This window comes from Papaver somniferum, chromosome 6 (assembly GCF_003573695.1).
Source record: "Papaver somniferum cultivar HN1 chromosome 6, ASM357369v1, whole genome shotgun sequence".
Taxonomy (NCBI): Eukaryota; Viridiplantae; Streptophyta; class Magnoliopsida; order Ranunculales; family Papaveraceae; genus Papaver; species Papaver somniferum.
The window spans coordinates 87,527,675-87,551,134 of NC_039363.1; the positions used below are offsets into that span (position 1 = coordinate 87,527,675).

Genomic DNA, 23,460 nt, shown 5'->3' on the forward strand with positions numbered 1-23,460 from the left:
GAACAAAAGCAGATGCTGAACTTACAATTGTAAGCAGTTGCAAAAAGACATTGTCAGCTGAGATACAGTATGATCTCACAAGCCTGGCCAGAGAGAAGTAAACTCCAACAAGCACCCTATGAGGTCTATTCCCTGTACTCCCGAACAGCTTGCCTCTATTATATATCCAGTGAGTAGAAACTTTAATCATTTGTACAAGGACCTTGCCACGATCGTATATCCAGATGATAAGTAAGAGACATTCATCCACTATTAACTTGTAACTCATTTGCGCTGTCTTAAGCAGTAAGATAAAAACATCTCCACCATCACACAGACACCAAGCTTCACTCGCAGTAATTAGACGAAAGAACACCAAAGCAGTATCAGTAAAACCACCAGTAATTAACAGACAAATAACTGTTTCACTAAACAACACATCTGGTTGATAACCGTATTTTCTAATCAGCTCGTGAACAAGTCTCCTATAGTGTCTATCCAACAATTTGAAACCCACAGAAAGTTTAGAATACCTTCCCATATGTTGAATTCTTTCCCACGACCAGATACTCTATCCATAATGAGTTGCAAGAGGAAATCAACTCCAACACCACTGAATTCAATAGCTTTACTCTCAGACATTTTATCAAACAACTTCCTATCACCACTGATTTCAGCCTCATTTACACACAGAAGGAATTGAAAATCCTTTGTAATCAGCTCACAACCCAAAATCCCATTTAACTTATCATGTACAATCAACCCATGAAAAACAATCACACAAGAAGTATCATAACAGAATTTATCAACAGAATCATAAAACTCGTAACATATTCTGATGCTTTTCCGCGATCGAAAATGCTACGAGAAGAATTGGGAATAATAGAAAAACGCTTACCAATTAGTTTACTGTGTCTAACGACCAATTCCTTCGAGCATTCAGGTTTCACGACCTCAGAACTTGTAAGTTCTTTCGATTGAAAATTCAACTCATCAGGCCAATCTTCTTCTTCGTTGAAGAAAAACGAAGGAATGAGAAATTCGAAATCGAGACACTCATCATCTTCTTCAGTTTCAACAAAGAAAAATTGGAGTATCAACTCTAGTTCGAGAGAATCCTTTTCTTCATCAACACCAGGAGGAGTTAATTTGATTTCCTCCGATGGAGAAACAATTAAATCACCAATTGAGTCTCCAATTTTTGATGTCGATTTTAAAAACCCATTTAAACCCTTATCTGAATCGGTTTTAGACCAAGAATTTGAGGTCAAATCTGAATGGTGATGTGATGCAGATGGTTGTTGTATATCGATTCCAAGAAGATTTAGAAGAACATTCATTTTGGTACTCAACGAACTAATCTCAGATTTGATTTCAGTAATTGAATTTGTCTGCTGAGCAAAAGTTGATAAATCTCCTCAAGCTTTTCTTTGGTGGCCATGGCTACAGGTTCCAGGATGGAGTCTGATACCAATTGTCATGTACAAGGATGTACAATGACAGGATAAATACTTGATTCAGAGAATCAAGTTTCTCTGCTCTTGCGAACAGCCTAATAATCGAATGAACGATTGTTTTTTATTAATAATTTTGGTTGAGTTTTCATTACCGAACAATTAGCTTATAAAGCTAAGCTTTCCTGCCCTGCATCTAACGGCTACTACCTGCACAGATGGCTAAATCTAACCCATCCTATACAACTGATAAATACACTTATTGTTAAGCTAAACACTACCACCAATAACTAATACTAAATACTGACACTAACAGGATATGGGGCACTCTCTTCACATGAGGCACATCTCACTCTACGAGTACTATTGGTGGGAAACAAGATAATTACATTGTTATTAGTTTTCGATTTGATTTAATTGACTAATGGTTGTTGAAACTTTGATTGCACCTAGTTTGTTTATTCTTGGGAATTTTCTCTTCTGATATAAGATTCACTCAAACTAGATCAGAGTATCGACGGGATATTTAGAACTGTTGTTAGATCTAAAGATATCTTGTGATAATCCATTGTTAACAGACTTCTTTCTGTGCGTGATTGATCACAAGAGATTCAAATGGTGTTGTGCATGTTAATAAAGATAAAAGAAGATTTGAAGACGAAAAAGATTTCTTATTAGTTTTAGTATCTTGTGAATTGTGTGCACAAACCTTGATCGGCTGAGATCCAACTAGAATCAGATTTATTCGATTGATTAGTTACGTGAGATTGGCATTCTCTATATTTTTCTTTGAGATTTATTTTGATTGAGTGCGAATCTATACTTGACTATTTCGATAGTTAAAGTTATCAAGATTTATTTTGCTCAATAACAGTTAAACGAAGTTAGCCATATGAACACTTTAAGTTTAGCCATATTCATCTAACGCTTCTAGATCATATATGATGATCAATCAATCATGATAGATAATTAAATGAATCTAAATGTGCTTTAAGAGAGTTGTTCAAATGTTCACTATCTCATAGAAATATCCATGAACAATTTGAAACATATTCGATTTGGTTTGTAGTTGTTCAAAGTACTTATGCAAGAACCAATTCATAGACATAATGCCACGGTTTACAAAACAAGTTCGCATACCTTATTTCATTAAAGTTTTAGGAATTGCAAACTAAAGTCGAGCACAAACACCATCTTCATCTCAATCCCAAATCAGGTGAAGTTGTGAGCTAGTTTGGTGTTGAGATTGATTTCAAGGTATAGAGATGTTAGTGTTGTTGTTGATTAGGGACGGAAAGTATGATGAGAACTTGGACAAGATGCGGTTGTTGTGATGGTTTCTGAGATGAAGATGGTGTTTGTGCTCGACTGTTGTTTCAAACGGATCGAAAAAATTCTTACAAACTCTACTTACCAAACCTAGAATGGATGTTTGAGATTAACCTATAAAATTTATAATCAACGGCTCTTATTAATAGGGATTTTCATGCCGGTACAAGCCGATACTCCACAAGAACCAAGTATTTGTCCCAATCTACACTGGTTCTCATATTCATTCTCATTCCTTGTACCGGTTTTGGCCCGATTCCGGCTCGGATTTTTCAGTCTGGTGCATCGGTTTCGGGCCGGTTCTTGTGCAACTCTAATCATAAGTATAATTAAGAGCAATGGATTGCAATGGACGATGTTACGTTTGAAAATAAATTTAAAAAATTTGACTAGTTCACGGGCATAACCCGTTTTTTGATGGGCCTTGAATATACCCATATTCTTAAATGCGTTGTCATATCACCTACCACAAGAACCAGCCATACCGTTATTGTTTCTTCGATTCTTCCCTTCGAGATCGAGAGAGAGAAAAATGGGAGCGCTGACCACCTCAGTAATTGCCATTGTAGGACTCGTTCTGGGATGGATTACGATCGAGGTTGCTTGCAAGCCCTGCCTCGATAAAGGAAGAGAGGCCATTGACCGTTCTCTAGATCCCGATTACGATCCTGATGATGCTGTTAATACTGCTCCTGATAATGGTAACTCCACAACCTCCTCAATTCGTACCCCTTTAATTCCTGATCAAAATTCGGATGCTGTTGCTGCTGCTGCACCTTCCACCACTAAGGTTGTCTGATCTACCTGCAGAACTGCATTACTATGATTAGGGCACAAGTATATTTCCCATCATCCAACAATTTCTACTTTCCTTCTCTTTTCTTTTTTTTTTCTTCTGTAACGCTGAAGCTGAATATAATGATGTTATTGTTTTGATTTCTAATGAGTGTTGTATGTGCCCAACAAATTTCAACGGTTTCTTCTTTATGTCTCTTGGAATGCTCTTGTGAGATGGAAATGCAATTTGTATCTTTATGGCTTTAATATATAATGTATTTGAATATAAATAGGTCTGCTATTACTCAGTTTCTCGTTTTGGTGCTAACATGTGAAGGAAAACAAAATTGTGACCTATAAACCTGTGATCTCAAGGGGCTTTTGGAACTAAGACGACAAATATTTGTTATAGTTGAAAAGCTATTTTTAGATGTCTTCCCATGCACCCTCTTGGTCAAGATGCATTCTATCGAGCAAAAGAACTCACATTGATTTACCTTCAATTAGAGGAGACGAGCCGATCAAAGAGTTTCATTCAGACTCATTTTCTTCTTGGCTATCACTTTTGGTTGCTTGATCATCGTCAATGGTTGCCTCCATGGCATCTTCTGCTTCTTTGTGAATGTTAGCATCATCTGTATCTGCATAAGCTTGAGAACTCACCACCTGGCCGAACAAGTCCTTGTGTTTTAGGTTCCCTGCCACAGAGTAAAGGAACAATTCAGCAACTTCATTTAACCTTCTACTTTTAAAACAGTTCATCTAACTTTAACAGAACGGCATTCAAAATCTTCTCATTATTTCTGATGTATCTTACAAATCAAATATCAAATGCAAATGGCTGTCAGAGCAAGAGAGTAAGCATAACAACAAGAGCAAAAGTATAGCCACATCTTTCTCTGTTTGAACCATGGCATTTTCATGAACACTCCCTGTGTCGGTATTCATATAGAACCATAAGAAACTGAGGTGCTAAATTCTTGTCACTCATTACCAATTTAAGAGTGCGACTATTTTTTTGCAGTTTCACTTTTTTCTTGATTTTTTTTTTTTGAAGCATACTTTTTTCTTGATAATCATAAAAAGACATATTTTTGAACTTGCAATTTAGATGTATATCCTTTTTTTATTTCCAATTTGGAAAGAAATTGCTGGGCTAATCTCGAAGGGCTGGACTTACCCATCCAAAATGTGCATCCACTTGACGTATTGTGAAAGAGTGCCTTGACACGGAACAAAAATCGTTCCATGGACCGCTTTGTAGCAGGAATCTTAGTTGTTATCATTGTTCGCCTTGAGCCCTACAAACATAATCAAATCAAAAAGGATATAAATAATTTGGTCTTTGGTGATGTTACTTCATACCAAGACTAACTAACCTTGGCCTCAGAACACAGGGTTTGTATTGTTCTTGTTGCCTTTTGGAGCTCTTTCACCTGGGTCAAATTAGATTGTTGGTTCGTGATTAATGGAACTGATATTAATCACCACAAAAATCAATCAAAAGCACAATATATCTTACCAGTTGGATAATGATGTCACCTTGTGCTTGAAAATTGGCTTCTAGGAAGTCGAAAACTGGGATATAAAGTTTTGAGCATAATAAACATCTCGGAGCTAATAAATATCAAAAAAAAACATCCGGAGCTAATATTCTTAGAACAAATGCAAATGTTTACCTTTGAGGAATAAATCGACGAACTTCCCACCATGCTTGACTGCCATTGCGTGCACATTTACCTGTATCACAGGTTGTCAGGTTGATATGAAATAATACCTGTTCATCCTAGAGAAGAAGTCTTCCCAAACTAAAGGTTTTTGCCCATGGAGAACAAACAACAGGAGACTAACCCACCTTTTCATGAATCTTGCACATGTTGACTAAAGAAACAAGCACATTAACAGACTGGCGTAGTTTTATCAAAAACCGGCTTACAGCTTCAACTCGAACATCTGGGGCACATTTTGCTACGACAGCAGCTTCTTTTACCTGAATAGGAAGAAAAAAAAAAGGAGAAAAAAAAACTGAAGACAATAAACAATAGAATTTGTGGTTAAGTGCTGAATCAGTAACCCAGGTATGACGAAACAATAGCTTTTCGAGCTCACCAACTTGTTAAGAACTGTGAGATTCTGCTCATACTGCACAAGAAAAACCACTTCCGTTACCATTTTGTTAAAAATAATTATGTGATAAATTGTGCAACATCGCAACATAGTAAATCCTTACCAATACCCGATACCAAACAATAAATGTTGTTGAGCACAATGTTGGGAAACTACAACCGGCTTCTTCAGATTTACTTTTTCCAGAATGGACCTACAAATGCATGAGAATGTTGAAGTTGCTAGAGCATACATCATATTTACAGATAAGAGAGAATCAAATGATATACTTCGTGGTAATAAATAAGCCGAGACCGAAGTTAACTGTAAGTGGTTGGTAAGAACATAAGAACCTGTGGCAAGATAGAGCATGCATGTTCCTCGAGCAAATCAGCAGTGGAATCACTATACGCCAAATAGATGTGCAGTATCTTCTGGATCATGTCTCCCTGAAAAAGATCAGACAGACAATACTTGGGGAATGAGGATCATATCAGAACTTAGTATCGGCATTAATGAGGAGATAAGAACTACAATACATGATTTGTGACAATCTCTTACCTTGCTCTTTGAACCATTCGGAAGATTTTCATCATCCCAGTTTTGCATTAACAGCTTCTGTGCACAACTTCCAAGTCTGCTGGACAGAATAGGAAGGACTCTCTGGACGGGCACTAAATTTGTACTTTTCTTGTCACTTTCTAGCAATTGACCAACGAATGTCTTTGCAGAACTCACCACTGATTCTAGAGTAGATATAACTTCTGATGCCTGAGGAAGTGTGAAAGAACAGGCTGCAGTAAAGCAGACTAGTCAGAAATGTTACACGAAACTTTTATAGCTTCCAGGTTAATGCTACGCATCAAAATCTGAGGATCAGAATACGTCATATGCAATATTTTAGTATTTTGAGAGTCAGATCTAATACAATTTCAGAATTGTTTGCAGTAAATTCCAGTGTTGGCTCAATAGCTTGTTCCCAAAACACTTACTTCATTGGAAAATCTCAGAATTATCATGTGCATTATCAACAAACATTCATGTGTTGGAATATTCTGAAAGTTGTCTCTAAAGTCGAATATTCAGTATCTCAAATTCTTTATGTAAATACGCGGGTTTCTCAAATACATTATAATTTATTTATCAGATGGGCGAGAGGATTTAGTTCCACCAGCGACGTGCTTAACATTTTTAGAGATATACCTATATCCATTACACCTTCCAAGAAGGAATAAGCACCACAATACATGTAATCTATGCTGCCAGCAGAAGGCAATGGGTCTATGGAGAGAACAAGCTCAGGTACCCCAATTGGCTGGAAGGCCTCGAGGATGTCTAAGAGTAGCTGCATATCCATCTGAGGAAGCTTTAGCATCTGCATTAAGAATATGAAGAATATAACATCGAGAATACAAAAAAAGGTTGAGGTATCGAGCGTACCTTAATAACACTTGACCATCAGTAATCAAGAAAACAAAAGAATGTTGAAGTTTCGAGCTTACCTTGCTAAAACAAAAAAGAATCTCACTGAAGACAGAACCAGCAACTACTTCCTTTGAGATCACCAAATCGGGTATATCTGGGTTTCCAGCAGAAGCAGACTGAGTTTTCCAACTTTCATGATAAGTTTCATCCCCTGCATCATCATTTTTGTCAACAGATCGATTTCTGATGCAGTGAACGTGAAATATAAGAAAGCATGAGCATACCTCCTTCTTTAAGAACAAAAACTGCGCAATCAAAATGTTTTCTTAGGCTTGGAAATAGTGGCCTCATCTTGTTCAAGAGCTCACTGGCTGTCATCCTGTTGAGAGCAGGTGGTGCCCTTAAGCTTCCAGGTGGAAATTGTTTGTTCGGAGGACTTACATCATCCAGCTTGTTGTGAAGATCGCGTAGAAGGTACAAATGCAAGGGTAACTAGTACAGAAAAGTACACAAAAGAAATGAGCAATAAAATTATAAAAATAAGTCCATCCTCCATATATTGTCTATGACTATAAGCTTACCTCAACTGCAGGATCAGAACAAGAATCTTGAATCTGCAACGGGGTGAATGTATACAAAATTAGTCATGCTGAATAAACCAACTACATACATAGCAAGTAACTCTCCAATCCCTTAAGATGACAATAGAGATACATCGTAATTTGAAAAGAAACCCACTGTAAAAGTACTTCAATAAACATTTTGCAAGATTAAGTACCAATGATAAACACATACTTTGAGGGTGTAGCAATCACTTTCTTTTTTCTCTTGTTCTTACAACAGGGATCTAATAAACAACATAATTGGCTTGACGTAAAAGTCACTAAAAGTCGAGGCTTCAGGTACCCAGCGTGTTACAAGAAGTGGTTGAGTGCGTTTCTAGTTCCTTAATATACTACCAAATCTTAGTTGTATGCATCACCATGTCTCCAGAACGCAACTTCCCCTCCCTTTCCCCTTCTACCAGTTCAAGGTTTGTAAGGAGAAGAATAAATGCTTTATGTTAAGTAAGACATAAACCTTGAGATTTCTGTATTGGAACTGCATGTGAGAGGTTCTCTTGGATTGCTCAAGCAAAGATTACCCAGATGAACCAGTCCAAACTCCACTCAAAGAAGAGATCACCAAAAGTGTTCATCTATTCTCTTAAAATGAATAAGGTGCCAAGACATGATACTCCAGTTAGGCCTAAAATCCACCAAAACCTGGTACTCCCAACCAGATTCTCTGTTGTGTTCATATGCAAGTTATATCCAGCCTAGATGATGACAGAAGTACAACGAGATGGAAGTTTATAGGTAGAAATGGAATGTTGACATCAACTTCTGTTGGTGTAAATTGGCATATTCAGCCAACGGTGACATTTTTTTACGTATGTTATTCGCAACAAAAACCATATACCAAATGAACATGTGTCTACAACTCTTATGGTTCATAAATGTAGGCATCAAGACCTACAGTTACGTAAGTAATAACAGCGTCATAAACAAAAGAAGCTAACTTGTTTTGCAATAAGCTAGGGGATAAAGTTACACAAAATGGTATATAAACCACATTTTGTGAATCCAAACATCGGGGTAAAGTAACTGTGACAACTGTTTATAGGTACTCACACTGGATCATTTCAATGAATGAAACTAAATGCAGATACAATCTCATGAAATATAATTTACAGCCAACATTTTTAAGCATACCTCAGAAAAGCTCAATATGGACAAGCAGTCAACTCGTAATGGCCTGCATTTAGATCTTTGTGTGTCCAAAACCATGGTAACTGCACAGATATCTACAGGGATGTTAGGATCATTGTTGAAAAGTTCTTCAGACTGAGATTCTGTCCCCTTGTACGAAGGGTCGGACGATCTGCTTTTTTGCCCTTCTTGGCTTATAGTAACGCCTGCTTTTCTCAGCACATCCATGATCGTAGGTTGCCTCAAGGTTTGACTTTTATCTGAAGTCACTATGTTCTTCAACTTTTTTCTTTTTCCCGATGAAGTGGTCTGAGTGCTCTCAGATATTCTTTTGTTATCACTCTTTGAATCCTTGTTTCCTAAAAAACTTGGCTTGCTAAAGTAAGAAGATCCATGGTGCTCCGGTAAAAGGTGGAGCTCAGGTAGAGATACAGGGTACAGTTTGAGGGAGGTATTCAATAAGCTTTCCAGAAAACTGCACAAATTGAATTTTCCATCAGTACATGGACAAATCACAGGACCACTGCTCCATCAATTTAGATATAACCATTCAGCAAGAAGCAAAAGAGTCCTTTAAAATAGAAATATTATCTTAAACCTAGTATGTTTCTCTACAGGCTGCAGCTCAAGTTCTACAGGCTTAAAGTATGCTTAGCAATTCTACAGGCTGCAGCTCAAGTTCTATCTCAATGTAATACTTTTATGGGCTATAATTTCATTCATACGACAGGCAATAGTGCAGCTGAAGTGATCTAATGGGACTGAGGTCCCATTGGAAAACTCCACTTCTTTTGTATAAGGCAGGGGGCTAATGGTTGGAGCACACATAAGAGGCACATCCCTGCCCACAGCAACCTCAAATGAGCTAGCCTCAATCACTTGGTCTGTTTTTAATATATCTCATTTAATAACTAAAAAAAAAAGTGGAAAAAGCAGATAACTAATAACACGGCATTGACAGGGAAAAAAACATTCTCAAATATCATATACTAGTAGTTTTTTGGTTCCTACACTAGCCCTTTCAAACGCAAGTAAAAAAAAAAAGTAATTTGGTTTTGGGTCTTTTTGACAGCATTATGTAAACCATAGCATAATCAAAGCATAAAAGTCCTACTCTAGGACTCGGTAAAGATGTCAACCACTTGATCTTCAGAATGAATTAATGGTGTTATCTTTGTTTTTCTCTATGGCCCTAGATAAAATGGTAACCAGTCATGGGTTACCGGCAGTGTATATTACAGTTCGATAGTAAGAAAACAGAGTCATTGCAACGATTTGAGTTCCTACAATCACCTAATTGAGGATAACTTCCCGCTAACACAAAGTATCCAGAGACAGATTAGTTCCCATATTGTACCAGCTGGCCCAGGCAGCATCAAGGTAGGCAACACAACAGAGATAATGAATTCCGGAAAAATGGGTAAAAAGAGAGGGAGAAAAGAGAGAAAGAAAGAAAAGAACATCAAGATAGCCAATATCAAGACTTATACTGCCAACCTTTTCTCAGAGACGACGATGAACAACATCCTAATGAACTATATCAAGATACTGTAGATCATGACGAACTATATCCTACTGAACTTGCCTTGTTTTCGCATGATCTGTCCCAATACACCCACAGCGAACATGATACAGGTCAGAAACAACTGGGTACATACACTTCCCCACCTAAACCAAGCAAGGGACATTTACTAGGTTATCTTCTGTGTTTGACTTAAAGTTCAATCTATAGGATGTAACTTGTAAGTGTCCCTTCCAAAGAAAAAATCAGAAGACTAAGTGAGACATAAATATCACTCTTTCGCACCCACGAACTACCATTACAAATATTGTTTTAAATCCTCCACGGCATTGTGTGATAAAGAGTCGTATGATACTAAGATACCATCAAGAAAAATATATAGTTTTTCTTTTGGAACAAAAAATCAGAAATCAAACCGTCGTCTGGCCATAGCCCATTAGGCTATAAGCCTACTATAACAAGAGATGACTTACCGAGACAAGTACAATGAGACTGTGAAACCCATAAATAGCTTTATCTATTAAAGGGGGATCATCGGTCTCCCAAGTGTACACTGGACCCCTAGTCTAAGGAATAAAGTTATTCATTTGGCATTTCCCATCAGTCGCAGTTTTTTCAGAGAGATGGTCTGCTCTCCCTTCAGTGAGTAGTATCTTTGCTAGAGGTGCCAAGTTCAAGGCTTCTTGGTGGACTAGTATTATAGAGGAGCACCCTAGGTGCAGAACATCCTTCTTTTGCTGACCTAAGTCCGACTCTTAGTCACCAGATTCATGAAAGATCATCACAAAATTTCCCGGAGATACCTGAATTTGCGCTCCTTGGTGAAGTCCCCCGTCCCACTAGTCTTTGGGCTTTGGGTGTTACTTAATAATTTTAAATCACCATTGAACACAGAGCTCAAAAATAAGAAAAAGAAAGGGAGGCACACCAATCCATTACCAGACAACTCTGACATGCCTTTACCTTTAACCTCTACAGCATAAAAGCTCAAAAAACATGACCATTGACAGTTCTCATCTTCATTAAAGGAAGTGCCCGACGCTTTTTATTCAAATCATTGCATTTGAAGTGTAGGAGTAATAAATTGACAACAGGAAAGATTAAAGCAGATATGTTAGATCTTGGAAAAGATACCTATACAGTGTAATAACACTGTCTGGGTGTGCTCACCGTTGACAATAATTTTTAACTTCCTTTCCCATGGATGAACCCTTGAGGGCACGTCACTGGTTAAAATTAAGGCTAATAATCATCCAACAGATGATATTTCGACAGTGAGGCCGTGCCGTATAGCACAGGTTACACCTTATAGAAAAGGGCTAGAATTCTGGTAAATATTTGAGCTGATAAGTGAAAATTACATTGCTAAAAACCATCACAAAAATAACTTATTCAGACAGTACCGGAGTAACTCACATTAGGTTCCTCAAGCGCTTTCGCAACTTTGCACTTATTTCCTCCCTTGCTGCCTGACTTAAACAATATAAATCTCCAGTAACTTGTGTACAAAAGGCATTGAGCTTAAACATTAAATATTAGCAGTGTAAGGTTCTATATGATTGATTAATATCAAATGAATAGAAAAATAGCACAATCCATTTTTGATGAAAGCTTACCAATTCCCTTATCCAATTACATCCATAATAGAGAGAAAGGCATATTGCTTGCTTTTGTTTCCCTGTCAGAGACAACCAAACACCCCGAGCAAAATACTGATGGAATAAATAAGCATGTGTCAGACAGTTGACGCATCAAGACAGCTATTCTACGTGTTGAATGCAAGAAGAAAAGAAGTATAAAGCCCAAAATTAAATCGATAATTACATTATACGGGCATCTATAGCAGCTCATAAATGCTCTCACGTCTTACTTAGTCTGTACTGGACATGAAATATCTAAGGTAAAGTTAATAGTGTGCATTGTAGATTTCAGGGAGGGGTTGAACTTTTCTTTCACATCTTCCATGAATGTCGTTACATGATTGATATATTGTAAACCATATTTGAATTTACATGCACCATATATCTAATACGTGTCCTGCACCCCAGAGCAACTTGGATCACATTGCAAACCATATTTGAAGATATCTATCAGGTGCACTTTTACAGACATTTTGCCTGTTCAGTGCAAACCCATATGGATAGCTCTCTTGTCTCACATAACCTACTATACACGTCCTGATCAAAATGGTTTTCAGAGTATTAGACAATGACAGATGCCTATGACTTCGTGGCACAATCTCTTGGATTCCATGCTATGCTATGAAATACTTGTCAAACTTATTACTAGTATAGTTCCTGGTTGGGTGATGTACTTATTAAGGTTAAGTTTACTGTTTGGTCTGTGAAGTTAACCAACAGATCCACCGGAATATATAAGGGTGTATCTTTAAAAAACAATACAACAGTTCAACCTTGAGGGTGATTTTCCATCACAAGCACAGATTGTTCCTTGGACATCATACCTCAACTTGCTTCAGTTCCACCTCAAATTTTGAGTACTACAGATACATGTGTAAAATATTAACCAACACAAACATTTTTGCTCCCTAGTTCAATAATTTATTCTCGATATTGTTCGGTTAGTCAGAACTCTATGCATAAGACAGAGAAGATAATTTATTACTACAAATTAAAAACACCAATCCAAAACCCGAAACAAATTAAGAGTGTAAAACGGTATTGGAATTTCTCCTTGAAACTTATATAGATGCACTACGTACTTTTTAAGTAGAAAAGAAGAAAACGGTTATTGATCATCTACAAGAGGTAAAACATAAAATGTTCAAACACAACATAAATGAAAACAGGCAAGCATTGTTGTATGTAGTCGGAAGCAAAAACTTATAACAATGGTTTTAGAGTAAGATCAGCGAAGCAAACCTTAGGGCAAGGAAGGTGCAAAGGGCAACCAAGTAGTGCATCAATGCCACCAAGAGATCCGTCACTTGTCACCCTCTCAACCTTTTTCATTATGAATTAAACACAATTAGATTATTGAAAAAGTACTCTCACTCTCTCAGTATTTGCCCCGATGTTCCTTCAATAGTGAATTCAAAGACTTACAACAGAGAGAAGATGGAAGTATGCAGGAAGAATTTGCAAAGGCACTGATGAACTGTGAGCAATAAAATTACAGGGTATTTCTGAGATAATATTAATTAGGGAACAGGTTAACGATAAGAAAAGACAAATGATTTGAAATAAAGGGGAGCTAGGATAAAATCATACCCGGAAGACGAGGCGATAAGTGGCAAGACATTCAAACAAATGGGAGACAAATCCCCGTCTAAGTTCATCCACAAATTCCCTGCATGAGATCAAGAGCAAGAATATCAGTTTTCTGTCATTTGAAACGGACACAAAAAAAATATCGAAGCCGGCTAAAGCCAAAGGTAAAAACAATATTTTCCCAGAGTTCCTAACGGTACCTTCTAACTCAAAAGACGAGTTTTCTGTTAGCAATTTCCCTCCTTCAAGATCAGACAAATATATTGCTTCGAATTCACTTACATGTTTTCCAATCCTACAACACTACATAGCTTTAAAATATTGCCACAATATGTAAGAACACATATCCTAAAATTCCATATACAGAGCTATTTTATCTTAATAACTACTCTCAAAATTGGTTCACATAAATTAACATAATCACCATTCTATAATTGCTGGTTGTAGACTTGTAGACTCCAGTAAGGCAATCAGTTCATCATAAAACAGCGTCAAGGGTCGAGGCAACAACTTGCACGAATCCAATGACATTTTCAGAAGTTCTAAACACTCCTGAGGATTTGTTCTCTGCAAAAATGAGTGACAAAGATAACAAGGAAGTGTTACATAATAACAAAGAAAAATATTGCTTTTTGCAGATCATGTCTTCAACTACAATAAGGTATTGATAAGAAAATAAAGATTCTTAAAAATCCTCTAGGAATTTACATAAAAATGCAAAACTTCATATAGTGAGTACAATTACTCCATAATCAAATGCTACATAAAAACACAAGCATACTAAATAGGACTTGGAACATACTTGAAGAATTAAAAGAAAACAATTAGTTTATGATGATGTGACTCGGTTTACCATTTTTTAATGCAAGTGAAGGTAAAAAAGATGCAAATGTGACTCTTAAAGCTATATGCTACTGTAGTTTACTCGACATGCAATGTTCTTAGATGCATTTTCTCTGGTCATGCGCACATAACATATAACCTGTTGTAATCCTTTCTTGTCTATTTTTATTTTCTTTTGCTGTGGTCATTATTCGATGTATTAATCGAGCAGTTACGTTTTTCCTCAAATCTTGGAATGTAGAGAACAGACTTCACATTGAATTTTACTCAACAGATTGTACAATGAAACTGCAGTTAATACGAACAGCATTAATTAGGTTTTCTAGGTACAGGATGACACTAACGAAACGAAGTTAATCCATTTATAACATGTTATTAACACACTGTTCATGATTGCTAGGAAACCAACAAAAACATCCAAGTTGATAATAGTATGTTGATCTTATGAAATAATCTTGTGTTCTACCTGAGAAGATGATGGACAGGCGGCATTTTTTCTATCACCAAGACAAGAAACTATCTTCAGAGTCCCAATTATACCCATCTTCTTATATTTCAAATCTGGATTACTGACCTGCCAAATTAGAGAAAAGGAGGTTCAAATCTTTCAATCACTGTGGATATACAGTGTATCAATCTTAAGGAGCGATTTGGGCAAGCTCAACTAGAACTCGGGTTGGTCGAATATATAACAGTCAGGATTCCAAAATAAAACGTGACCAGAAGTTAGTTGGTTAGGTTCAGAAACCACTCCCTCCTTTGTTTTATCCATTTTATTTCTCAGAAGAACTTTTATCCTAATCATAAACTGAAAATTTTCATAACCTAAGGCTTAATCATAAGTCAGACCCAGAACCTGGCCGGAAGGGTACCAGTGGTCAACCTAAGCAAAAGTAGAAACACAAAAGAAATAGTAGGGAGTCGACATTAACCTATGTAAATGAGATTCAATGTCAGAGAAGATTTAAACTTCTTCATACCTGCTTCCTTATGATCATCAAAAGCTCATTTGCAATAGAACATCCAGTGGAATCTGCACTACAGCATGCGGACAATGCCAAATGGCTGAACACTTCATAGACCTGCTAGTTGAAAGTGATAATCAAGCAAGAGATGTAACCAACAGATACTATTGTCAAATCAAGAGTAATAAACAGAAACCTTGTGTAGATTATCGATATTAAACCCTTCCAAGTAGTCCAAGATGCCTGGAAATAGCGAAACAAATGTAAGATCTACAATAGCTAAATCATATATGTGAAAAGGATCAAAAACAGAGAAAAACTACCATTAATGTACGATGAAAGTGGGATCAGCTCCTGTGAATATTTAGAAGCTAACAGTACCATGGTCTCTAGTGCAGCAGTCACTTCATAACTACTGCCAGAACCTATATGGGCGACTAACACACCTAGGACCTGCAGAAAAGCACCATGAAGAGTAGATGGTCAAGTGCTACAGTTTTAAACTAAAAGAAAATAATCAAATTGATCTGAAAAAATGTAATATATAAATTAACAACAATTGCTCTTACTTCCTGTCTTGAATAAGTATCTTTGAACTCATCGAAGATAGACGCATACAATTGCATGCCAAACTCCCTTGCTCTGTGTTCTTTGCATGCCAATAAGAACTCACATACAGATAGAAATGAAGAGAAATATTCCTGAACAAACAAGATTGGAATGTGGAAATCTATAGAAAGTAGAAAATAAGTAGTTTTAAAGGATGCTCAAACGTTTAAATGTGGGATTCACCCTTTTCCAAAATGAATGATATTATTAACCAATATGTTATGTAAGTAGTGATTGTTAGTTTCACTAAATCTTTTTAGGAACCGATGGATTATAAGATAACAATCAAATAGTATTTGATGTTTAGTACTACATAGTGTATAAGAAACCAGCGTGGACCAACATATCATGCAATTACACCTTATTTGAAGTTTCGAACCTTGTAAAATAAGACAAAAATCATACCTTTACTAAATCCCCTTGCCCGTGAATGCACTGATCAAATAGACTCTCACGGAAACAGCCTTCACTAATTTTCCTTTTTATAATTTTTTCGACACTCTTTTGTGACAGTCCACCATTTGAGTATATAAGCATAAGTAGCCAAACATCAATAACCTTGTGATCCTGAGCTTTGACAACGAATTTAAGTTCTTTCAAAATCTCCTGACACAATATCTGCATAGAATTCCATACAAACAGATACACATAAATAAAGTAAATAGGTAGGGAGCTAAGAAACTGAAATAACAAGCAACAACAGACTTTTACGGTTCCTTACATTTTTAAACCGGAGACTTGATCTTAAAGCTTCAAGTACCAAAGCCTCGTAATTATCCACCTGTGATTTCCCTTTAAGCTGCTTTCCTCGAGCACTATGAGAATCAGTTCCACCTATGAACTTCAAATGCTGACGAATCTGTGAAATAATTCGTCCAGCATTCACTGATGTAGCCGACAACATTAGAAACCTAATAAGATAAGGCATGTTTTCACCATCAACAGTCCTAATACAAGACAATGCTATAGTAATCGCCTGCTCCTGTAACTGCCCTTCTAAGTTCAGATTCGAAAATGAATCAAGAACGGAAACAATAAGCTCAGAATCCTCCTCTAACATATGTTGTAGAGAAGAAATTATGGAATCATTGTTCTGATCACCAATAATCTCAGGCAAAGATCCAATAATCTCTTTCTTTAAATGAATTGGACAAATTGAAAGAACTTCCATGAGTTTATCACAAAATGCCTTTGGATCAACAAGGAAATCAAGCCAACGGAAGTGATTAAGAATTAACCTAGCAAAATCATCTTCAAGTGATCCATTAGGGTTAGAAATTTCAAAATAGTATTCAGGAAGTTTCTCAAGAAGCGTAAGTTGGAGTTGTAATTGAAGAGAAGGAACTAGTAAGAGATTACGAAGAAGACTTTCACGGGGAGCAGAAACAAGGATTCTTCTCAGATTGTTAGGGTTTCTGATGTGAGAACTGAAACCAGTAAGAAAATCAGATAGAATTGAAGGATTTGAAGAGGAGGAGGTGGATGTGAATAGATGATTGAGATGGCAACGAAACTTGTGTGTATCAGTAGGAAGAGAAGGAGTAGAGCTAGGGTTATTGAAGAGAGTACATCCAGCATCTGCTAGTATCGATATCATTTTCTCTTCGCATACACTTTCATCTTTCTCGGTCTCTTTATATTTCGATTTATCTTTTTCTTTCTCTGCCTTCTCAACATTTACGGCGGTGGATTTTGAGGTTTTCAGTGGCGTTTCAGGGATTACGGAGGAGAGTGGTTTTTTTCGGGAGGAATTGATTTGATGCAGAAAAACCATTATGATAAGAACTTGAACTTTACTGAGAAATTAGGGATTTGAGTGCGGCGTAGTGAGAAAAGTAGTGAGTTGGGAGATGAAAATTGGGAAAGACGAGAGAAAATTCTAGAAATTGGGTAGAACACCCGCCAATTTTCAAAATGCAGTGAGAGTCTGAGAGAACAGGACGGCTTGGTTTGGAGTTGTTAATAAGAGCATCTCCACGAGAAGGCCGAAGACTAATTTTTTTTAGTGACACGAATGATTTTAGATCTTTATTTTAATTAAATTTATTTCTAATATTATGTCCTATAAAATAGAAGGGATGAAATACCAAGTTTGAAGGTTTCGAATAAAATCTTATCTTGACCTCCGGAATGATCTTCACGTCATATTTTTTATTTTTAATAATTAATTAAAAAATAATTACACGGTTAACATTTCATCACACAAGATTTTCTAAGGATCAAACCTATATACTGCTGGAGATTGTTTACTAGTCATGGGGTCCTTTATTTACTATATGTACAATTTTTTTTAAATAAGGGTCTTAAAAAAAAATCCACGTAGGATTTTTAACACCCATTGTTGGAGATGCTCTAAGGGGAAGAAATGCTAATAAGGTGCAACTGATCCGGTTCCGGGCACGTACCACTCGAATTGGAACTTATACGAGTCGGTTTCAGTTTCTAAAGGAAAGAAACCCGTATAGGGGTGATTTTCCATGTGAAATAAAATGGGGTTAGTAATTTCAAAAGCCCTTTTATCTAAAATATTTTTCCAATGACTATACTCAGTTAATTAGTGTGAATCATTTAATTAGATTAACTAATTTAGTATTAATTATTAATTAGTGTGAATCATTTAATTAGATTAACTAATTTAGTATTTATTAGAGCATAGTTCGGTTGAACCCACCAAGCATTTTTTTGTCAAGTTTGGTTATCATATTTTAGTATCAAAACTCATCTAGGGTCGCTTGATTAATTATTAGAGTCAACTTTGTTTAGGACTAGAAAGTCTAGGAATGTTGAGACTTACAAGTATTACTCTGAAGACCTGAAGAATGTGAAGAAGTAACGACTGCAACGAAGACATCATCCTTCCACTTAAGGTTAGTAATACTGACTTGACTTGTTTTCATTCCTAAAGTATCTTTCAAGTCGCTTTATATTGAAAACATAACATGCGAAGCTATATTTGTGACACTCTAGTGATTAGACTTGGTCATAGCATTATGATCAAAGTATCAAGGAATTATATTGAATTACGAAGTATAACACTTATCTTTTGAATTTCGTAAATACGACATCAACATAATAAATGTATTTAGTTACTTGATTATGTGTAGGATATATGTGTGATTTCATCCTAGGAAACTATGTATAATTACATTGGTTTAAGGAAGTGGACGTATGAACTTGTTTCATGATCGAAAGGGAAATCATAAGTGTGTTGGTCCGGTTCTTCATTGAATCATATTTGGATGACCAATGCAAGATGACAAGGTATAACCGATCTTAACTTATGTTGAGAATCAAGGTATAATCGGTCATAGCCTATACTGTGTGACATGGTGTAACCGGTCACAACCTAAACTGGGAAGCATGGTGTAACCGGTCACAACCTAAACTGGGAAGCATGGTATAACCGGTCACAACCTATATTGTGAGTCATGGTATAACCTGTCCGAAAAGCAAAACCGAGTTTCCAATATTCACATATTTCTTTATGTTGTGTGTGAATTCGGAATTAGGGTTTGCTAAGATAGGAAACTTATAGATGTCGACATTATTTGAACATGTGCATAATTCTTATCATTAATTGTCCAAAGATATTCCTTGATGCTTAAGGTGATCCTAAACCGAAATTTTGAAAAGCATTTAATTATGATTTTCAAATATATATGTTTTAATTACCAGCAATTAAAGCATGTCCTCTGGAAAAGATTTATTAGTTAATGTGCTAAACTAATAATAGAAATTTTCTAAGAGAGATTTCGGAAATATTGTTTGACATTTAATTAGAAATAAGAAAACCGAAATTAGGTACTTTAATGCATATCTTGAGAATATTTTCGGTTTTGGAATTTTCTTGTTGTCCAAACAACCTTGGTCTATAAATACTTCAGTTTTCATTTCTTGCAAACTATTCTAAGAGTCAGGCAAACTTCATTCATGTCGTTTCTGGTGGAGTTGTCTATTCCGAGAAGAAAGTACCCTAATTAGACGAAATCTCTTACGACCGCTCATTTAAATACTTTTGTGGGATCAAGAAGCTTTGAGAGTACCGTTGGTTGGAAATTAGATAATTGCATTGTTATTTTAGTTTTCGATTATTGATTTGATTGACTAATGCTTGTTGAAACTTTGATTGCACCTAATTCGATTATTCTTGAGAGCCTTCTCTTCTGACATAAGGGTCACTCAAACTAGATCAAAGTATCGAAGGGATCTTTAGAATTATTGTTAGATCTAAATACATCTCGTGATAATCCATTGTTAACAGACTCCGTTTTGTGTGTGATTGATCACAAGAGGATTCAAGTTTGTGTTGTGCAGGTTATTACGAAGGCAATTGAAGATTTGAAGACGAAAAAGATTTTCTTATTAGTTTTCATATCTTTTGAATTGTGTGCATACATCTTGATTGGCTGGGATCCAACTAGATTTTGTTTATCTTTGATGGACTTGTGATTATCTTTTTTATAAGATCGGCATCACTTTATAGATACTGATTGATTGTAAATCCAGAAATTGATAATTTCGGTAATCAAGTTTTGGATTGATATAACCAGACAAAGGAGTTTATTAGATTAAAAAAAAGAGGCTTGTCAACAACTCAAACATATCTTTTACCAAAAATTGAATAGAGTGGTTACCAAACAGTTTCATTCCTTTGCTGTTTGGAATACGATCAAAAGGAGTAAAGCAACTTGACATGGTAATTTCTGTCTCCAGATTCACGTGCGTGACCAAAAGGTCGAAGACGCGGGGATACTGAGGGAACTGAGTAACAAGGGCTATTTTGCTTGGTCTCAACTATATGAAGTTGGATTTTGTTATTTGTATAGCGGCTTAATTCCGAGAGTATTCAAAACTGGACTAGGTCCCGGGGTTTTTCTGCATTTGCGGTTTCCTCGTTAACAAAATCTTGTTTGTGTTTTTTACTTTACTTCCGCATTATAATTTTTATTATAATTAATTAAATAATACTATTGTGAGTTAATCCTAATCACTTGACTTTGATCCTATAGTCAATCGGTTTTATTATCGTAACTATTGTCAAGTGAATATCAAGTTGTCGTATTGTCTCGACTATTGTCCATGGACGATCACACTTGGTATCAGACTTATTGGTCGATACTAAAATACTGTGGTGTATTTGGATATCCTCGTCTTTTCAGTATTAATTATCAGATTAGAGTAATGGTTTTGATTTATAGTCAGAGATATAAAATATTTCACCTATTTGCTAACCACACTTTTCCTATTGCCACCTCAATTTCTAAAGTAAATCTGAGTTTAATTTTGTTTTTTCTTACTTACTACCTACAAAAGTCAATTAAATTTGACTAACTACTAATACTCCTTATCTTTGTCTTCTTCAATAATCCCAGTTTTCATGAAAAAAATTATTAAACACTATTACATAGAATAGAATTATGTTTAATTATAACACAAAAAAAAAACTTATTGTTTGTCTATTATTTTATATTCAATTTGTCATCTTCGAGTAATATATGTAACCATTAAGGGTATAGACTTAACAGATGGATCCGACAGTCATGCACTTAATGTGTGCTGATAATATTTTGCTTTTGGGGGTTCTTTCTAAAATCCCAATGATAATAGCACTGCAGTTAAATCCATGTTGAAGGACTATACTAGTTGGTCTGGAAAACAAGTAAATTATGGAAAATGTGTTATTTATTTCGGTAAAAACGTAGATCCAGTGAGGCGGGATGAAGTGCAGCGGTTCTTAGGCATTGAAAAAGTGGTAATGGATGATAAATATTTGAGTATTCAGATTCTAAAACAAGGTAACAAATGTGCTCACCATGATTTTCTAGTCAACAAATTTGGAAAAAGAAAAATATTTGATAGGGTGGAAGAAACATTTTCTAAGCCATGTTGGGAGAACAATCCTTATTCAGTTGTTCTTTCCTTGTTACCTCTTTTCAACATAGCTACGACAATGGTCCCAAAGAGAATTCTCAACGGGCTCAATTAAATTTTAAGGAATTTTTGGTGGGGTCATGCAAAAGACAAGAATAAAATACATTATATTAAATGGGATTGGTTTTCAGTAAGTAAAGAGAAAGAAGGTCTGGGGATGAGATCTTTGGAGGATTTAAATAAAACTCTTGTCGCGAAACTTGTATGGAGATTCTTTAATAACCCCAATGCTTTCTTGTGTCAATTATTAAAGGCAAAATATCTCTAGAACACAAATTTCTAGTGTATCAAACAACCTCAAAAGTGCTCCACTGCATTGCAAGCTATTTTAAATTTAATGAATATTCTTGTTGATGGATGTGTTTGGGTTGTTGGTGAAGATGGTTTGAACATTGATATTTGGGATGATCCCTGGATACCTACGATGCAAGGTTTCAAGCTTGTTCTCCCGGGTCATTTCCCTAATAACATCCGTAGAGTTAGTGACTTGTTGATCCCCCATGAAAAAGGTACAATGCTCCACTTGTTCAAGAAATATTTAAGCCTCTTAAAGCTTTCCAGATTCTGAATATTCACATCAATAAAGAAGCTAGTGCTCATATAAGCTGGTCTGGACTCTCACGCCGCATGGGTACTTTACAACTCAATCCTGTCATAAACTCCTGAAATCCAACTTTGGTGAGTCTTCTGCGCTTAACGATACTTCATTTCATTGGCCTATTGGAAACAGAAAAAGCTGGCACCTAAAATTTATATGTTGTTATGAAAATTTTTGCACATGGGTTGGTGTCCTCGACAAGATAGGGTGAGTAATATAGATGGGGTTGTAACTGATTGCAAGCTATGTCACTCGAATACTAAATCCATTAACCGTATTTTTATTCACTGCCGCTATCTCAGGCAGTCCTATTTGGCTCCCCTCTTAGTCTTCGTGTGCAGAGTTCTTCCTTGTTGGTGAAAGAAGTGGTTAAGCGTTGGTGTCTTGTTAATGACATTGATTATAGTTTCTTCCTTGGTGCCTGCATTTTTTGGGCTATCTGGAAAATACGAAATGAAACTATGTTTAAAAATGCAACTCCTGAAGTCCAATATATTCTCAAGATTGTTCTACACCGGTTCTCTAAGTACTATAATAATGATGATGGTGATGCCTCTTTGGACTCTCATCTCCCTGTCTCTTCTTGTACTAATCCGAACTTGAATGAGGTTGTCAGTTGGCCACCTCCTTCAGGTAATTTCATCAAAATTAATATGGATGTTTCTATTCGAGATGCTCAAGATTCTTGTGCTACTGTTGCAAGAAACTCTGGTGGTCATATAATGAGTTATGAAACGGCCTTGCTGGGCTTTATTACTCTTATTGCTGTTGAGGCTATGGGATTTATTATTGTTCCGAACCTTGCTGAAAGATTGAAATACTCTTATATTATCATTGAAAATGACTATGAAGTTATTGTAAAGATCTTGAAAGGTCAAAGTCTGAGAATTCCTTGGAGAATACAAAGACTTATCGAAGATATCCTAAAGGGCCAATGAAGC

General features: G+C 36.1%; 2 protein-coding genes across 3 annotated transcripts; one reads left to right on the plus strand and one right to left on the minus strand.

Moving 5' to 3' along the window:
* Positions 1-3,085: 3,085 nt before the first annotated feature.
* Positions 3,086-17,965, minus strand: LOC113288303 (Fanconi anemia group D2 protein homolog). Of its 2 annotated transcripts, none has more exons than XM_026537302.1 (30): positions 16,712-17,965; positions 16,396-16,608; positions 15,951-16,082; positions 15,705-15,834; positions 15,578-15,624; positions 15,397-15,498; positions 14,883-14,990; positions 13,998-14,140; positions 13,774-13,868; positions 13,574-13,652; positions 13,409-13,460; positions 13,226-13,306; positions 11,960-12,055; positions 11,760-11,863; positions 8,825-9,296; positions 7,652-7,684; positions 7,355-7,562; positions 7,148-7,281; positions 6,849-7,020; positions 6,207-6,439; positions 5,999-6,094; positions 5,770-5,859; positions 5,649-5,681; positions 5,395-5,529; positions 5,219-5,279; positions 5,062-5,117; positions 4,919-4,975; positions 4,720-4,840; positions 4,037-4,237; positions 3,086-3,566 (listed from the first exon to the last, which is right to left on the minus strand). In XM_026537302.1, exons 1-29 carry the CDS (start codon positions 17,762-17,764, stop codon positions 4,071-4,073), a joined length of 4,503 nt encoding a protein of 1,500 aa, XP_026393087.1. In that variant the 5' UTR covers positions 17,765-17,965; the 3' UTR covers positions 3,086-3,566; positions 4,037-4,070. The 2 variants fall into 2 exon arrangements, with proteins under 2 accessions (XP_026393087.1, XP_026393088.1); XM_026537303.1 differs by having other exon boundaries at positions 4,027-4,237.
* Positions 3,235-3,843, plus strand: LOC113288304. Its single transcript, XM_026537304.1, has one exon. It carries the CDS (start codon positions 3,295-3,297, stop codon positions 3,559-3,561), a length of 267 nt encoding a protein of 88 aa, XP_026393089.1. The 5' UTR covers positions 3,235-3,294; the 3' UTR covers positions 3,562-3,843.
* Positions 17,966-23,460: the final 5,495 nt, after the last annotated feature.